The sequence below is a fragment of the Denticeps clupeoides genome, chromosome 5, assembly GCF_900700375.1.
Source record: "Denticeps clupeoides chromosome 5, fDenClu1.1, whole genome shotgun sequence".
NCBI classification, from domain to species: Eukaryota; Metazoa; Chordata; class Actinopteri; order Clupeiformes; family Denticipitidae; genus Denticeps; species Denticeps clupeoides.
The window spans coordinates 21,364,745-21,382,129 of record NC_041711.1 but is presented as its reverse complement, the minus strand read 5'-3'; the positions used below and the strand labels follow the sequence as shown (position 1 = coordinate 21,382,129).

Genomic DNA, 17,385 nt, shown 5'->3' with positions numbered 1-17,385 from the left:
CAAAGTTTCCTCCCTCTTTTTGTCTCCATAAGTCCCACTTGCTATTTCCATCGCTGTGTTTCTGTGATATGCATATCGCTGATCTCACACTGTTATTTTTATTTCAGTGACAGGGATACAGGTGTTTCATCACACAGACCTGTTCTTGCTCGTGCCCTTAGTTTTGCCAGTCAGAGGAACATAACCTCTGATTGAGCGTCATGCTCCATACTCATATTTCATCTTACTTCAAAATTTTCCCCATCTGCTTTTATCTTGCCATGTAAAACGTGTTGTCCTGTGGGATCGTTAAAGAAACAGATTTGTACTGTGAAATATAAATACTAAGCTCATCTTACAAACCACTTGTAATTAGAGAGGCTTAATTATTTTCAAAGCATTAGTAAGAATATTCTTTTTTTTAAGAATTGATTTTCATTATGTGTTTCATAGATGGTGTTTTCTGACATTTAATAGGCAGTTCCCTCTTCCTGTGTGTTCATGGTTTATGGGTAATGGAAATTTGGGGGTGTTTTTGCAGTATGGCATCGAACGAATCCTGGGAGAAGAGAAGAGCCTCGCATTGCTGGCCCGTGCCATGGAGCCGTGCCACCCAGCCATGATGACTGATGTGGTCAAGCTGCTGTCTGCTATCTGCATTGTGGGAGAGGAGAACACGTATGTACCAAAATGATAGAAAAATGAGCATGGGTTCAAAACAACCCCCAGTCAACATAAATCTATCTTTGTAAGTGTGAAAGTGTGAAAAAGTTGATTTTCAGACTAGAATAATGAAAACTTATTGAAAGTTTTGGGGGAATTGCACATAACCGAAGGACCCCACCATGGCAACTGTGTGGTAAGGAAAGCCATATGACTTGCACTGTGCACTCTTTCCCAGTTTTCCAGGTGTTTCTAAATTTTCCTGACACCTGACCTTTGACCTTGACTCCCAGGTTGCTAGCTTTGATGGCTACCTGTAGGGGGCCAGAAACCTGTTCCCAGCACAATAGTAAATGGTCGGACCCAATAAATCTTTTTTTTTCTTTCCAACATTGTGCATGATCCATACGTCAGACCTAGACAACATCTTATGTCAAAACATCAGGCTTGACAACATGTATTTATAACATATATTTATCCTTGTACATCTACCCGTTTTTATTGTTGTCTTTCTGGCTGATGTTTTGGTCACTTTTGAATTCTGGCGGTGCTTTCCCATTAGTGGTAGCATGAAATGGAGTCTACAACGCACACAATGGCTCAGATTTTGCAGCTTATCCAGGATGGCACATGAGCTGTGAAGTTATTGTCATTTTGAAACACTGCATCACAGCTGGTGCAGACAACGAAACGTGTCCTCTGCTTTTAACCAATCACCCTTAGTGAGCAGTAGATAGCCATGAAAGGCACCCAGGGAACAGTGTGTGGGTCCGGTGCTCAGTGGCACCTAAGCGCCACCTTGGTGAATCGGGATTCAAACCGACAACCTTAACCGCTAGGCCAACAGCTTCCCCTGTGACAAGAAGATTTATTGTGTCTGTAGTGTCCAGAGCATGGAGGAAACAGGCCAGTATATCATGAAATGTGGAGGCAGCCGTAGGAGGGCAACAACTCAACAGGACCGATTCCTCCACCTTTTTGCAAGGAGGAACAGAGGGCGCACTGCCAGAGCCCTTCAAAAAGACCTCCAGCAGGCCACAAATGTTCATGTGTGTCCTCAAACGATCAAATACAGATGAGGGCCCGGTATGAGGGCCCAACGTCCAATCCACAGATTGGTGTGCTCTTCACAAATGAAATCAGGTCCACAATGAGCACATGTGACAAACATGACAGTATATGGAGATGTCATGGAGAACGTTTTACTGCCTGCAACATCCTCCAGCATGACCGATTTGGCAGTGGGTCAGTAATTGTGTGGTGTTGGATTTCTTTGTGTGGGGGGGCGCACAGCCAGCCATGTGCTCGCAAGTGTTCGCCTGACAATGCTAGACCTCATGTGGCTGGAGTATGTCAGCAGTTCCTGCAAGATGAAGGTATGGATGCTATGGACTGGCCCGCCCATCCCCCAAACCTGAATCCAATTGAGCACATCTGGGACATCATGTCTCGCTCCATCCACCAATGCCACGTTCCACCACAGACTGTTCAGGAGTTGGCGAATGCTTTAGTCCAAGGTCTTAAATTGTTTTAAATTGTTTTAAGGGCATTATGGCGTTGCGACAGTAGATCGCAGTGACCTCTCTGGTTACACAATTGTGTTTTTTTGTATTTTTCTGTATTTCAGGATGTCAGAAAAGACACATGGACATCATGTCCATGTCTACAATAATAAAAAAACTCTTCCAGCTTAATCATCCTGCTGACCTACAGGATGACTTCCGAGAACAACTGTGCATGCTCGGACTGCTGCAGAGAGCAGGCCTCCAGGCCTGGTGTTGCCTGATGCCGGTGCCTGAAGGAAATGCCGCCTCTGTGCTGAAACCGGAAGCATAGGAGATGGCCAGGGCTCCATGCTAGGCTAAGGGCTAATCCTAGGGGCTGGCTCTCCCATCCATCTTATTATCCAACATCTGTTTTCTTGGACAATAAACTACATAAACTTCAGTGAACTACCAAGCGGGAATATAGAGACTGCTGCATCTTTGTTTTCACAGAATTTTAACAGAATTTTGGATGCCGCCATTCAGCTAGATAGGCTAGGAACGCAGCGTTGTGCAGTGAGACCTGCGGCGGCGGCTTGTGTGCTTGTTACTAGTCTCCAGCTATTGTTTAACGCTGGTGGAGTTTGTGAATCTGAGAAACTTTTTATTTACCACGGTAATTTACCTTGGTGTTCATGATATGATTGTACGTTCCACCCAGATGAGGAGGCGGAGCTCTTTTGACTGCATGGAGCAATTAGCGATCTGCAGAATGTACACACTGACAGACAGTTTTTTTTGTTACCAGAGATTTCAACAATGGCAATCTCAAGTCAGTTCTCCCTAAATTCCATCGACATGTGGACTTTAAGGCGAAAGGTAAAAATGTGCTGGATCTTTTCCCCTCTCTTGACCATTCACACCATATCATTGTTATGCTTATCCAAGAATACAGACCACTCATAAGACAAACAAAACCGGTTCTGAAATTTCTGCTGTTCAAGAGACTGTTTTGAATGCACTATCTGGCAAATGTTCAGGGAGGCTGCAACCAATGGAGACAACACAATCAACCTGGAGTACACAACATCAGTTAAAAAAAGAAGCTGCCTGTTCAGAAAGGATGACTAGGTGGCCCTGAGAACAATGAGGACCAGACTGTCACGAGCCATTACAGCAGCAAAATGTCCCATCCTGCATCTGATAGTCACCCAGCTGGACAATAAGTACACATATTCACAAATGCTGTTCATAGACCTCTGCAATCAACACCATCATTCCCCAGCACCTGATCAAGAAGCTGAGCCTGCTGGGCCTAAACACCTCCCTCTGCAACTAGATCTTGGAATTCCTGACCGAGAGACCTCAGTTTGTCTGGATTGGCAACAGCATCTCCAGCACCACTAGACTGAGCATTGGAGCTTCTCAGGGCTGTGTGCTCAGTCTAATTCTGTTCACTCTGCTGAAAAAGATACCTTACTGCCAGAGTATGCAATAGTGTCTTGCCACATGCCATCAGTCAACTTAACACTCAGGGACTTTCCTCTTTGGACTGAAACACACACACACACACACACACACACACACACACACACACGCACTACCTCTGTCATATTGAGTAATATTACTTATTATTGCACTGTTCCATTTTGCACAGTAGTATTTTCACAATTATTACTTTGCACATTTATTATTCATTTCACTAGTTTAATGCTGTGTCATTATTGTCTACATGTTTTTTGTTAAATGTTACTCTTGCACTGCCTGTGTCCCTTGTTTGCGCTTTATGTTATGTTTCGCATTTTCATTACCATTTTTGTGTGATTGTTGAATGTGCTGACAACAAAAATGTAAAGAACAAATTAACAATAATATTATTTCATTCATGCAGATCTAAGATGCCTTATTGTGTTCCCTTTATTTTTTTGAGCAGTGTAAAATAATAAAATGCTCAAAAGGAGAAAATACATTCATTTGTGCACAGCAAATTTGCATTGGCCATTTGTGCACTGATGTCTCTCATTTTGCCCATTTAGACTGGATAAGGTGCTTGAAGCCATCACCACTGAGGGTGAGAGATGTGGGGAGAGTCGCTTCAGCCCTATCGTCCATGGCCTCCGTGATCGCTCCGTGCAATTACAAGTAAGTGCTGCTCCACATTTCCCGAGCTGACTGCTGATACAACCACCCTCCTTCATTTTCTCCCCATTTTTCCTTTGTAATATTGAAGGTATTTGGTGAAGTAAATAACAGAAACATTGAAAACACAAAAAAGCAGGATAAGTGGCTTTGATTTGATTACTTTTGAAATTTGGCACTCTGCATTTCAGCTAGTTTTCAGTTTTAGTGTATTATGTAGAGGAGTATTGGAATTATGTAAACATAATACTTCAGAATCAAAAGAGTTGCTTGAGTGTGTATTTACATGTTCTTGCATTGTAAACACACATACTGGCTGATGTGTGGGTGGTTCAAACCAAAAAATATTATGCTCTTATAATTTTTACTATTATTGTAATTTCCCATATATGAAATGAATGAAATGTTAACTTTGTGAAACATCAAATATTTTGTGAATCTTTAAGTGAATCTTTATGAATGCATTAGACCCTTTAAATTTAGTTTGAAATTACAGGCACCCATTACAATGTTTTATTATTAGTCACTTCATATTGCAGAACATGATGAAGGAAAAAAATAACATTTTGATATATCAAGATTACTACAGGCAGGGATTCCTGGTTTGTGTGTGTGAGTTAGTGAACCTGTCTGTCCCGTCACTCTGGATCTTTACAGCACTGCTCCACTGTGATCAAAGGCTAAATTATTTGGTATCAGAGGGAGGTACGTGGAAAGACTGTTCTGACAGCAGTTTGAACCCCAAACTCTCTGGCACTAGATCTGAGCCCTTCTGAAGATTGTGTGTTTCTATCCCATGTCCCTTTGTGTCCACGTAAGCGTACATTACGCTTCACTGATATAGGATTTTTAATAATAATCACATTAGTTGGACATTTTTGAGTCCCCATTTGAGATTAGGCTGAACAGAGTCCTGGTATCTGTTGAGTTTTCATTGTGTAGCCATTCTTAAAGGCTTAATGATGCTACATAGTAATCCAGGCAGATTTTTATTTTTCATATTCAGTGAGCTGGCACTGGACTGAACATAAATATTCACGCTTGTCAAAGCAAATGTTTCACGGGACAAAAAAACTAACAAAACTTTGGATTAATATAAGGCTGCTATTTGTGCAGCAGAAAGAATTTTTTTTCCCCCTAATGCCCTTCACAACCTATTCATATGAGCACACACAGATGCACAATTACTGTCATTAGCTCACTGTCCAAAGCTGTCAGTGTAGCTTCTTAATTTGTTTCATAATTCATTCTTCATTCTAAAAGAATATTTACACGTTGCAGCCATTCATTTCTTAACTATTTAGGTTCAGTTTTGTTTTCAAACATATATTTCTTAAATGCTTTTGTGCTTGTACATCTGCTGTGGTAGAAAGCAGCTTCATTCTTTCTCAAAGTGTCTATTGCCTTATCCAAAGGGATTCATTCATTTATGGCTATGCAGATAAACCCCGTAGTGCTGACCTGCCATTGATTTGTCATGAACTTCCTTCTCCTGCCAACAGAAGCAGCCTCAGAGCACAGTAGATTTAGTAGGAATCTCTTCAAGACTAAGGAGTTTGTACCCATTAAGGCCAATTGCACCGTTCCAGGGCTTTTGTCATGTTTTATTGATAATTTTGCCTGCATATTGTTTCTAATGTGCTAATAAATCGCATTTAACCCAATGAATTATTCATTCATTTTTCGTATCAGGTGGTGGGGCAGCAGTTTGTTTTCCGGGGCATTATATGTTTTCTTTCTCATTTCTTCTCTCTCTTCATCTGAGATGTACACATATATCCATTTCTTAGAGGTATCAATTTCACACTCCTTCTCTTGAGCTGAACACCCCTCTCCTGTCTGAAAGCCATTGGGAGTGATAAACACAGACCATAACACTGTTAAATGTGTGAGGAAACACACTCATTTTAATGCACCAGGCGTATTCATCCAGGTGTGTCCTCTTGTCTCCAGCTGTAAGGTTCCTGAGTTGTCTGAGCACTGGAGTAAACTGTGGCAGGAAGAAAAGGTAGTTAGAATGAAGTTTTATTTTGTTGATATTCTGGGAGGCTGTTACATTCATCAAATTCCCGTCTTTTTGACAGAGCACAAAGGCTGTGTGTGATTTGCATTCATGTGTTGACATTAGTCAGTATGTGTGTTGTTTTGTGTACTTGTGGCCTCTACTGCAGTTTTCTTGTGATTTACAGCCCCCTCCTCCCTTCCTCCCTTCCTCCCTGAATTCTTTGCCTTTTCCTTTCAGTTTCTCACTGGCTATATTAAGTGTCCTGTCATCCCCTGCAGGTTTAGCTAGTGAGGAGAGTGAAATAACAGAGAAAGCCATTTAATGATTCAGAGTAAACTGAGATGCCACCAGCAAATGTTGTCTCTTTGAGCAATTAAACTCTCAGAGCTTGTTCGTTTTGCTTAATTTTTAAAATTATTTAAACGATTGTTGATTTAAGTGTTCCCAAAAGCTTTTTGGGAGTGTTCCTCTTGACAGTACAGGCAAATTGATTGCTCTATACAGCGCTGTGTGCATTTGTGATCACTAACTTGCACATCTGGGAATCAAATTCCCCAAAATGTTTTCCTTGCCCTCCCTTAGAACAAATACATATTTAAAAAAAAGGTAATGTGAATAACAAGCACACCAAATGCCTTCTGTGTGTCCAGCTGATCTGTGCCCAAACAACTCTTCAAGCTGGCCTGAGCATGGCATGCAGAGATTTAGTCAAGCCTATAGGTATTAGTTTAAACACATTAAGGAACAACACAGATAGCCCAGTGTGGATTTATCTTTAACTGTTTAAGCATTGCACAGTTCCTGTCCATCCATATTCTGTCCATTCATCTGGGAAAATTGTAATCTTTGGTAGATAAAATCATTGCCTTCCCATTGCATTGGGAACCAACAGTGCATCTCTCATAGAATGCACCCATTACATACAGTGTTCCACTGAGACCCTTCGCCTGTCATTGGGCATGAAAAGGCAGCACACATCATTAATCAATGGTCACTGATCTGCATGCTATTGAATAGATTGATCTTGGAGGTTCCATCCTGAAACTCCAAGCTATATCGGCCTATAGAAAAACACATGCATTCAAAAAAAGTGTCATATTGACTTTAAATCTCATTATAAAATTCTATCCACTTCCCGTCCATTGCCGTAAAAAGGAAAGAACATGAAGGGGAAAAGTAGGGGAAGAAATGCATTAGTTATTCTGCACCTGCTGCTTTTTAACCATACATGTTTAAAATGAATTTCTGTGTGCTTTTAAGAGATATTTTTAAACCACATACATAGACACACACACTGACTTGTGGTGTGTTTTTATTGAATGCTATCTTTTAGGTGGCCTGCATGCAACTCATTAATGCCCTTGTTACGTCTCCTGACGATCTGGACTTCAGACTACACATCCGCAATGAATTTATGCGATGCGGATTGAAAGACGTGCTGCCGGTAAGCCATAGATAAAATGGAAATGTTCCTCTGCTCTTGACCCTCCATTCTGGAAAATATTTATGTAATATTACACCGATGCAAGCTGGTGCCAAAACATTATTGCTGTCAAACATGCTGAAGAGTGGAATGGGTGATGACATTTTTTATCATGCTCTAGACTGTTTTCTCTCCTCTCTCCTATTCTCTCTCTTTCAGCATCTGAATGCTATCAGGAATGACGCTCTGGACATTCAGTTGAAGGTCTTTGAGGAACATAAAGAGGAGGACATGATTGAGTTCTGCCACCGCTTGGAGGACATCAGAGGAGAACTGGAATATTCTTTTATGCCCGTAGTACACACAGACAGACACGCACGCATCTACTTTCTTGATTTAACAATAAAGTGACTAATTCCAGACTTTAATATGGCTGTTTCGCAGTACACAGAATTTCTCAACGTCAGCCTTTATTCCACCCACCTGTGTCCAAGTATAGATTTATGTGTCAAATTGATTTAAAGACACCTGAGCTTTGTCCAAAGTAGTTCGTTAGTGGCCAAAGAAATGTTAGGCCTGATTAAGAGTAGCCTCAGTTTTTCAGCTTTAGCCACAACTGTGGTTAGATATGCAGAGAAGGTTCGGAAGACTAGACCATTTAAAAAATCAGGTGTTAAAGGTACAGCATGTGTAAGAGTGCCTTCTGGAGATTTTGAGAGAGCTATGTGCCTGCATTGTAAGAAAAATAAAGCAGGAAAGAATTAACTGGTGAGAACACTAGCTGTTGAACTTTGCACCCACTAAAACCGGGAGAGAAGCTGATGCCGCAGGATGGAGTGTCATTGTAATCCAGGCACAAACATATAGTGGGGATGATATTCTTCAAAATAAAATAAAAAAACAACAGACTGGCTACACCTTAGCTACTAATTTTGCTACTAAATGGAAAATGTTTTTGACAACAGAATTTGTGGATCAGGCTGATTTAACTAAGATAACTCCTAACAAGTTCAGAATTGTCCAGAATTGCACTAGAGAGCAATATCTGAGGGGCTGGTTGAAAGGACCTCTTTGAAAAAGGACCACATATTTAATATGTCCAAATGTAAATAGAAACATTTTGCATATTGAATTAGGATCTTGGATTTCATTGGCAAAGTTAAAGACTGTACCTAAAATTATCATGACTCTTTTCTCATTACCTCTGCAATTCTTTGTTTGTTAGAATAAGGTTGTGCATTTTGTTCCAACACAAATTATTTTATTCAATTTCACCCTGCTTAATTCCACTTATGGTTTAGATATGAGACCTGGACACAGAGGTACAGAGACGTACTTGTGAGAATCTGTGCATGTTTGACATTGGATTTGACAAGTGCACAGCATGTTGATGTTATCGGGGAATGCACTAGTATTAAAGGTTTTGTTCGTTTGATCCTTAACCTGTGCCACTGATGTAGGAGATGTGTACAACATGGTGCTGGCTATGGTGAAGGATACGAATGCAGAGGCCCATTTCCTCTCCATCCTTCAGCACCTGATGCTCATCCGAAATGACTATTTTGTTCGGTAAGATTTGCTTTTAATAATACTAAGGCACAAAGCTTTTACATTCTGCTTTGAATTTGGAGTTTTCTTTGAAATTGGTGTTCCTGAAATGTGTGTTGACAGATATACCTTGTGTTCTTTTTTTAATACCATGTTTTTATAAATTTTTGTCTAATTAGTGAAATGTGTGGACAGCTCTCTAAGCGAAGGTCTTGGTAATGACACATTTGTTGTGCTTTGCAGGACAGTTTTTAGAGTTTTTTTTTGTTTGTTTCTTTAAAAAATCTTCCATGCTACATGCTGATAAGGGCTTGACATAGATTAGCTAAACATAGATGCCATGTGTTGAGTCCCATGCCCTATGACCCATTCTGTAGCATTAGAGACACCCATGACAAACATTATTTACACTTTGCCAAAAATGCTTTTGACATCACTCTAATTTTCTTCCCTTCTTCACTCATCTTCTCTTTTGGCATCTCACGGGAATGCTGTTTATTGCTTTATTTAACCTCTTTACTGATAAACACACACTGCCTCTCAAGATTTCAGTGTACTTCTGTTTTCACTCCGCTGACTTCTGGTTCTGACAGTGCCTATTCCATGCTGTTACGATTTTTTTTTTCTTTTCCCTCTTCCTTTTGCCCCTCCTCCTGTTCCTCCTCATCCCCTGTATTTTACCCATGTCTGCATTAATGTTTGTTGGAATAACAGCATCACCTGTGAAGGATCTGATTATGCCCACTTTTGGTTCAGTGTCTGCTCCTGTCTGTAAAAGTGCCACTGTAAACCAGAACCTCTGCAGAAAGCCAGCAGTTTGGTCCTGCTCCTAAAAACCCTCTCAGAGAGACTGTCCATCAAAGAGAATGGGGTTGCTTTAATCTTCCTCTTATCGTTCCCTCTTTTCCTCAGCTCTAACTCTCTTTCTCTCTCACTCCCTCGCTCTTATGCTCAAAGAGCTGTTTTATGTGGACCTCCTCACAGCTGGGTGCACATTTATAAACCTGAGGCAGATCAAAAAGCAGCCTTCTAATATGAAGAATATGGAATGGAAGCAGTGTGATTTTGTGAAATAAGCCTAAGCAAAGAGGTAGATGGGTGTCCACGGAGGGTGAACTTGTCTTCACTTTGTCTTCAAGTCAGATCACTTTTCTGTCTTCATAATCAGGTCTTCTCACATAAACCAGAGTGAATGAACTAGATTAACAATAAAGCTGCTGCACCTTGTTCTTTCCCACACCATACTGTGTAAAAAAAAGAGTTCATGTCTTAGCATGACATCATGCCAGCATGCTTGGGAATGAGTTATTACCACATATAACTGCTACATTTTATACAGTTATATACAGTAGTCAAACAACGAAGTTGTCTTTTGAAAGTGGCCTTTGTTCCTTTCATGAAGGGGTCTGCCACTGAGAGGTGTACCATGTGTGAAAGGCGTAAGTTGGCATGTGAGAGTTCAGTGATTTTTAAAAGAGCAATTTAGACCTAGCAGTAACAGCAGACCACTTACATCTTCTCAAAATGAGTTGAACCAGCCAACACCTGCATTATTATACCTTTACTGTCCATTTGAATGTAACCTGCTTTTATTCCACTCCAGTAATCAACCAACAACAGTCACCTACCAGGTGGGAGTCCCCGGACACTTTAATGTGTCCAATTATACTGAGACAGGTGGCAGTAGAAAGGTTGAAGAGACCTTGATTTCAGATAAGATTTTTAACAAGGGCTGCCACTGCTTATGGCGCCAGCACAATTTATGGTGCTCAGACGAAAATCAATAAGGAGCAAGGCCCACTTAATCTCTACAGTGGGGGGAATCAAGCATCTCCCTGCCACACCTACCGATCCACACATCCTCATCAGCGATAGTGAGAGAGACAGGAGGGGATGAGAAATTGAGTGAGAGATTAAACATGGACTGAAAGGACACAAGATTGAGGGATACCATGTAAGAGAAGCAGGGGTTAAAAAAAATGAAACTGATCCTTCTGATGGACATTTGCAGTTAGAGACACACAAGGGGTTGTGGAGCTGGGTCATTTTAATCACTTATTGGCATTATTCCTGTCTGGATCCATATTCTTTCAAAACTAGGAACTTATCTGTAATTTCAAATCAGTTTTCTACTCATACAGATTTTTTCTGTTAAATGTGTTATCAAATAATAGGTTGCTCACATTGTACAGCTCCAGTTAACTGAAGAACCTTGTAACTTTCTGACTTAGTGAAAAAGCAAGCATGCAAACTCATTCAGATAAATTGACTTGTTTCTGCACTGATGTGCCATATGGTGGTGTAGATTCACAGTGAAACGTAATTGGCATCTTAAGGAATATTAATATGCATAAATGATTGTTGCCTGGATACAGTAAATCGGGTCAGTGTGGTGAGCAAGATTTTTTCTTTCTCTTTTCTTGTCTGCTTTTTTAATTGAGTATGCTGAGGACCCTCTCGGCAAGAAGGGCTTTTTTCTAACAAATGAAATTAGTGTACTTTTTTGAGGAGCCCATGGTGATTGCACTGTGATAGCATCAATTCACCTTTCATCTATCAGTGCCATGTTAATCAAGTGCATGTGGAGACATCCCCCCAAATTATGAGAGTTGCGTTTGCAATTGAATGTGGGGGCACCCTTATTATTAGTATTCCAACTATAGTCGTTTTGGTGGCCTTAATTTTAGTTTTTACTAGTCAGTCACATCCATACTCATTTTAGTCTAGTCACGTTTAGTGTAGTCCTATCGACTAAAAGTCTCAGCATTTTTGTCATATTTTAGTCAATTATTCATGAAAATTGTCAATGAGAACTGGTGACATTTTAGTCTAGTTTTAGTCAATGAAATTTGTATTTATATATTTTTTCAATCCCATTTCATAATAAAAACAAGGTTATCTTATGTTATGTTACCTTATAGAATACCATGTTTTTAACCATGTTCTTTTTTCTTTAAAACTTCATTTTAAAGAAAGTGTTTCCAAAGTGTGTGTCAGTTTCTCCTACCCATCTGTTTACCCATCAGAAGTATCCTGAAATCTTATTAATGCCATGATTGCGGAAGTGACATAATCTGAGCAAGCAAATAGGAGATACAGGAAGTAGATTTAGAAATGTTTAAATGAGAGAAAATTAAATTAAAATTAAGACATTTTAGGATAGTTTTTTATCTTTTAAATCATATTTAGTCTTGTTTTTACTTGGCAATAATATTACATGATATATTCCAATAGTTATTGTCACATGAGAAGTATTTACGTGATGAAAACAACACTAATTCCAACCTTGCTACCAAATTGAATCAAGAACTACTTTTGTCTAACCACATTGTAATTAAACTTGAACATCCACTAGTTATTGCCACAAACCGCTGGAAGAGACAGTACACTGCTGCGATAGGTCAAAATTGCGTTAATTGTTACAATTGCAACACTACAAATTCCTGGAGGGACTAATAAGGAATGAGGAAAAAATGGTCTCTTTCCATCAGTCGTGGGTGCAGAGCAATATGGGGGGTGATTGGGGCTGAGTGAAAAGGTGCTCTTTTGACTATTTCATTCAAAGGTTACTTGCCCCAGGCTGCTGCAATATTATAAAAGTAACCCTTCAACCCCTCTCTCACTTAGGCCTCAATATTTTAAGATCATAGAAGAGTGTGTGTCTCAGATTGTTCTCCACCGAAGCGGCACAGACCCTGACTTTACCTTCCGCAAACGTCTGGATGTGGACTTCAGCCATCTTATAGGTATATTTAATTTGTGTGTGCGTGTTTCAATGAGGGAGAGTGTGAGTGAGAAATAAAATACTTATTCACTATCACATCTGTTCAACGTGTCTGAATTAGGTCTGCATGTGGTGCTGAACTCTATATTCTATATTTTCTTTCTTTCTTTCTTCCTTCTCAGATCTGTGTGTGGACAAGGCTCGTGCTGATGAATATGAACAGAGAGTGTCAGAGTTGGCCCAGAAGGTAAGGTTCTCCTCTGCTCTTCTCCAGCTTTCCTCAAGCACTCTTCTAGTTCTGCCTTTGATGGCCATTCAGAATTTCCCATTTAACCCTTCTTAATTAAAAGCAGATTACTAGAAATCATTAAAACCGTCATTTGCAATTAACTGTATTTCTGAGATTAAAAGGATGACTATTGATTTTATTTCTTTTTAAAGGGATGTTTCTTCCTAATTGTGGTCAGAAAAAGATGAGCTTTAACACTGTAGCTTTTAACCAATTCATGCCCAGTTCATCAGCTGAAGGATTTTTTGAGGAAGAAAGTAAATAAAATAAGAGAGCTCTGTTGAACTTCATCTGTGTAAAAAAGACTGTGGTAGGGAGAGACCAGAGTGTAGAAAAACTCTTTCTCCCTAAACACAAAAGCACTGTATTCAACCACTCCAACTTGATGTTACCTGGCAGAAAGAGTCATGGCACAATAGAGGTTAAAAATGAACAGTTTCTAATTTATTAACACCGGTAAATAATTATTGTAGTTTCATGTGAATATTGAATGTACCAATGTTACAGAGAAAAAATGGGAGAAGAGAAAAAGACTCAGAAGCCTTTCGGCTTCCGATGGAAAAACCCCTGAGCAAGAAAGCTCAGTCCCCTTTTCCACATGTGAGCAGACCTTTATACCCCTGGCCTACAGGAAGTTGTCACTGGCCTACAGGAAGTTGTCACAGACCAATCAGAACCTGTTGTTTCTGATGTCACGCCCCCGGTGCCTCCCATCTGGGGAAGACAAAGAGAGTGGGCGGTCCTGATGGCCGACACCTCACACGTTGCCATCTCACAAAAGGCATATTAAACAGAGGTGTTGAATCTTCATGCACAACAATTGACACAGGAATGTCACATTTCTACTTGTAGACGGCCGCTATGCAAAACAAAAGCATGGTCCTGCGATGGCCGCTATACAAGACAAAAGCATGGTCCTGCGACGGCCAATCTTACATCTGTGAGATCAGAACAACTTGATGTTTGTTCTCCAACTCTCTGCACACCCTTTTTACTCTCAATATATCCAAACCATACATTCGCACAAGACCAACTCATCAGCCTGTTTAATCAGCTTGTATAAAATACCCCAGGTACTAATTAGATTTCACACTCACCCCAATATTTGAAAATATTTCAAATATTCTTTTTTTTGCTGATTGTTTTGTTTTTGCTGATTATTTTTTATAAGTCTGACTGTGTCTGGTCATACCATCACACTTCTGCAGGTGAATGATAAGGTTTTCCCTTATGCGGGACTAATGAAACACAGAATTGTCTCTGTTGCTGCAATGTGAAAAGTAAGTGAGAGCCTGGAGCCATGTTTCATTTCTGTGTCTCTGTGGGTGTGGGTGTGTGTGTGTGTGTGTGTGTGTGTGTGTGTGTGTGTGTGTGCGCGCGCACGTTTGTTCTTGATTGGAAACTTAAGTGTTTATTTATTGTGTTTCAGTTAGATGATGAATTTCTTGGACGACAGGAGGCCGAAGCTCAACTTCTGAAGAAGGAGGAGCGAATCAATGAGCTAGACGCTGAACTCCAGGCTTTCAGGTCACAGGTAACACAACAATTATCCACCGGTCCATCGAAACATATACACTCTATGTTGCTTCCCCAGGTCGCCCAGTAATCCCACTGTCACTTCATCCACATTCAATTAATCCATGCGTTTGTTGTCGGTGTTTGTTATTCCTCCCATGCAGCTTCATGCAGTCTCTACTTCAGATATAGAGTGGCTGGTGCTGTATTCTACAGCTTCCTTAAATCCTAATGCCTGCAGTGCTGAATCCATCCCTGCAATGAGGAGGTGTTCATTTGTACATAGCACATAGGTTATGGCATTTAAAAACACATATTACAACACTGAGTGTAATTATTCAGAGGGAAGATGGACATAGTTGGCCTGTTGTCGACTCTCGTTCTGATCCTTATCCTTTAACGGAAATTGTTCTTTAAGCAATTTATTCATCTTTTTCTTGTCCTTACACACAGTTCTCTCACTCTTTCTTTCTTTTCCTGACTCTCTGAGAGTGAAGTTCTCATTGCTGCAGCTGATAACTTTCTTCTTGATAATTTTTCAATTTACCAGAGTAAACGCATTCAGAGGGCAGCTCAAACAGTGCCAAAGCTCGGATTACCCTACTGAATTAAGCAGGGTGCTGCTCCCCTGTTGCTAAGCCTGCTGGGGTGATTCTACTACCTGTTGTGGTTGTGTGTTGCTTATGCAGTTTAAGACTTCATTTCTTCATTAGTTTAGAAACAGCACTACTCTACATGGTAACTTTATTAGCTCTTTCCAGATCAGCAAGCAGCCTGTAAAAATGGCTTTTAAAAATGGATTTTTAAAATCCTAGTGAAAGTGAAGTGATTGTCCTTGTCAAGCACAGAACACGGTCCACACAAGGAAGTGTCCTCTGCATTTAACCAATCACCTTTGGTGAGCAGTGGGCAGGGAAGCAGTGTGTGGGGTACTCAGTGGTACTTTTGGTAGTTGTGGATTCGAACTGGTCAATTGCCCCTGATTGATTTTGTCTTTTGATTTTAAGAAATGAGACAACAAATACATGGATGCACATTCCTTGTTGACAGAATTTTTTTTATTTCATTAGCTTTTGAAACATTTATGCGTTTCAACAAAACTAATTTACTGGCCATATATAGATGCACTGGGCACTGTATTTATAATAGGAAATAAGCTGCAATATTTGTTTAAGACCTGCTCTTAATTTCTCTCTTCACTCTGAGGTCATGGACCTTTCAAGGCTACTCAACAGAATCTAGATCCTGACTAGTGCTTTGAGTTTTTTTTTTTTTAACCATTAGTCACAAGTGCATGTCAATACTGTTCCTGACCTTTAATACAGCCATTTAATCAAAAACTTGTGCTTAGATCAATAAACCATTTGCTTTGTGCTATATAACTTTATGGCACTTTGTTGTTTTGCTTACCACATTGATTTTTAAAGGAATAAAGTTACACTTGTTTCTCTGTCATTTGCATGTGAATGTTAGTTGTTTTGCAATATGATAACTTCTGTAATTTTGTGTTTTTCATCTTTCTTCATCAACATCACTTTTTATGAAAACGTCTTTAGCAAAAAAACAATTCTTACACAGAGAATAACAATATTTTACCTTTTCTAATCAGATTAGGTATGGTATAGGTATTTTTCTGTTTTCTGAACCAGTTGAGCTTCCAGGGGCTGGTTGTGTGGACTTCAGCATGCTACCATGTCTGTTTCACAATGCCTCAATTCAATGAATATTGTTGTGACTTTATCCAGTCAATCCCAGCTCTTTAGACTGACATGACAAATATGACGTCAGGTGAACTTTTTGGAATGAGAAACTTTAAGTTTCTTATTCAGGCTATTCTCAGTAGACCAATCAAATTCCAAATAATTCTTAACAATGAGCAAAGTGAATGTTTTCAGCCCAGCTAGTTTAATGGATCGATCTCTATTGGTTTGAATAGTTCTTTCTACCAGCTGCTATCATTTATAAGGAGAATCCACTTCTGGATCAGCAAAGTTACTTTTAGACCGAATGAGGCATGCTCTGCGCTTGCTGCAAGGTTTGCACATTTAAAAAAACTGTGATCCAAGCTCAAAAATACATGTTGCAGTAAGATGATGCATGTGAATTACACATAGACACTGTGTAGAGAGAGAGAGTTTTTTGCTCTGTTCTCTTCACACTTTTTACAATTTACTTACTGGGGAGGACATTGGAGTCTCCCTTTTAGCTTCCGTTTTCTTACGCTGAGTAATAAAAGTTCCTAAGCACAAAGTTATTCTACATCAACCATACAGTTCAAACATGACCTACTTAGTGTCTCAACATAGTATAAATTACATTTTACACTTATACACAGAACATGATGGTTGACAGGGAAATGTCTGGTGCAGTAATTTAGGGTCCTTTGGGGTCCTGTGTGCACTGTTTTATTGATCTAATTTAATGTCTGTTGCATAAGATCTCCTTGAAGGAAGACTGCAAAGACTGCCGCCCCTTAGTCTGGTACTCAGGCCCTTACATAGTTATCTCAGGAGACCTGTGGATGGTTAATTCCTGTGATCTTTGCAATTTGCTATGGGTATCTGGTTCTTCACCTCTGGGTCTCCAACCACTGGGGCAGTGGTTGGCCTAGCGGGT

The 17,385-nt window shown here is 40.0% G+C and overlaps 1 protein-coding gene across 7 annotated transcripts in view; it reads left to right on the top strand.

Moving 5' to 3' along the window:
* diaph3 (diaphanous-related formin 3) overlaps positions 1–17,385 on the top strand; it is a 219,976-nt gene that overhangs the window by 78,606 nt on the left and 123,985 nt on the right. For all 7 annotated transcript variants that reach the window (XM_028979066.1, XM_028979068.1, XM_028979067.1 and 4 more), the window contains 8 exons: positions 521–657; positions 4,163–4,268; positions 7,604–7,714; positions 7,913–8,031; positions 9,146–9,262; positions 12,869–12,987; positions 13,148–13,212; positions 14,684–14,788. In XM_028979066.1, coding sequence (XP_028834899.1) covers positions 521–657; positions 4,163–4,268; positions 7,604–7,714; positions 7,913–8,031; positions 9,146–9,262; positions 12,869–12,987; positions 13,148–13,212; positions 14,684–14,788 — 879 coding nt within the window. The remainder of the gene's footprint in view (positions 1–520; positions 658–4,162; positions 4,269–7,603; positions 7,715–7,912; positions 8,032–9,145; positions 9,263–12,868; positions 12,988–13,147; positions 13,213–14,683; positions 14,789–17,385) is intronic.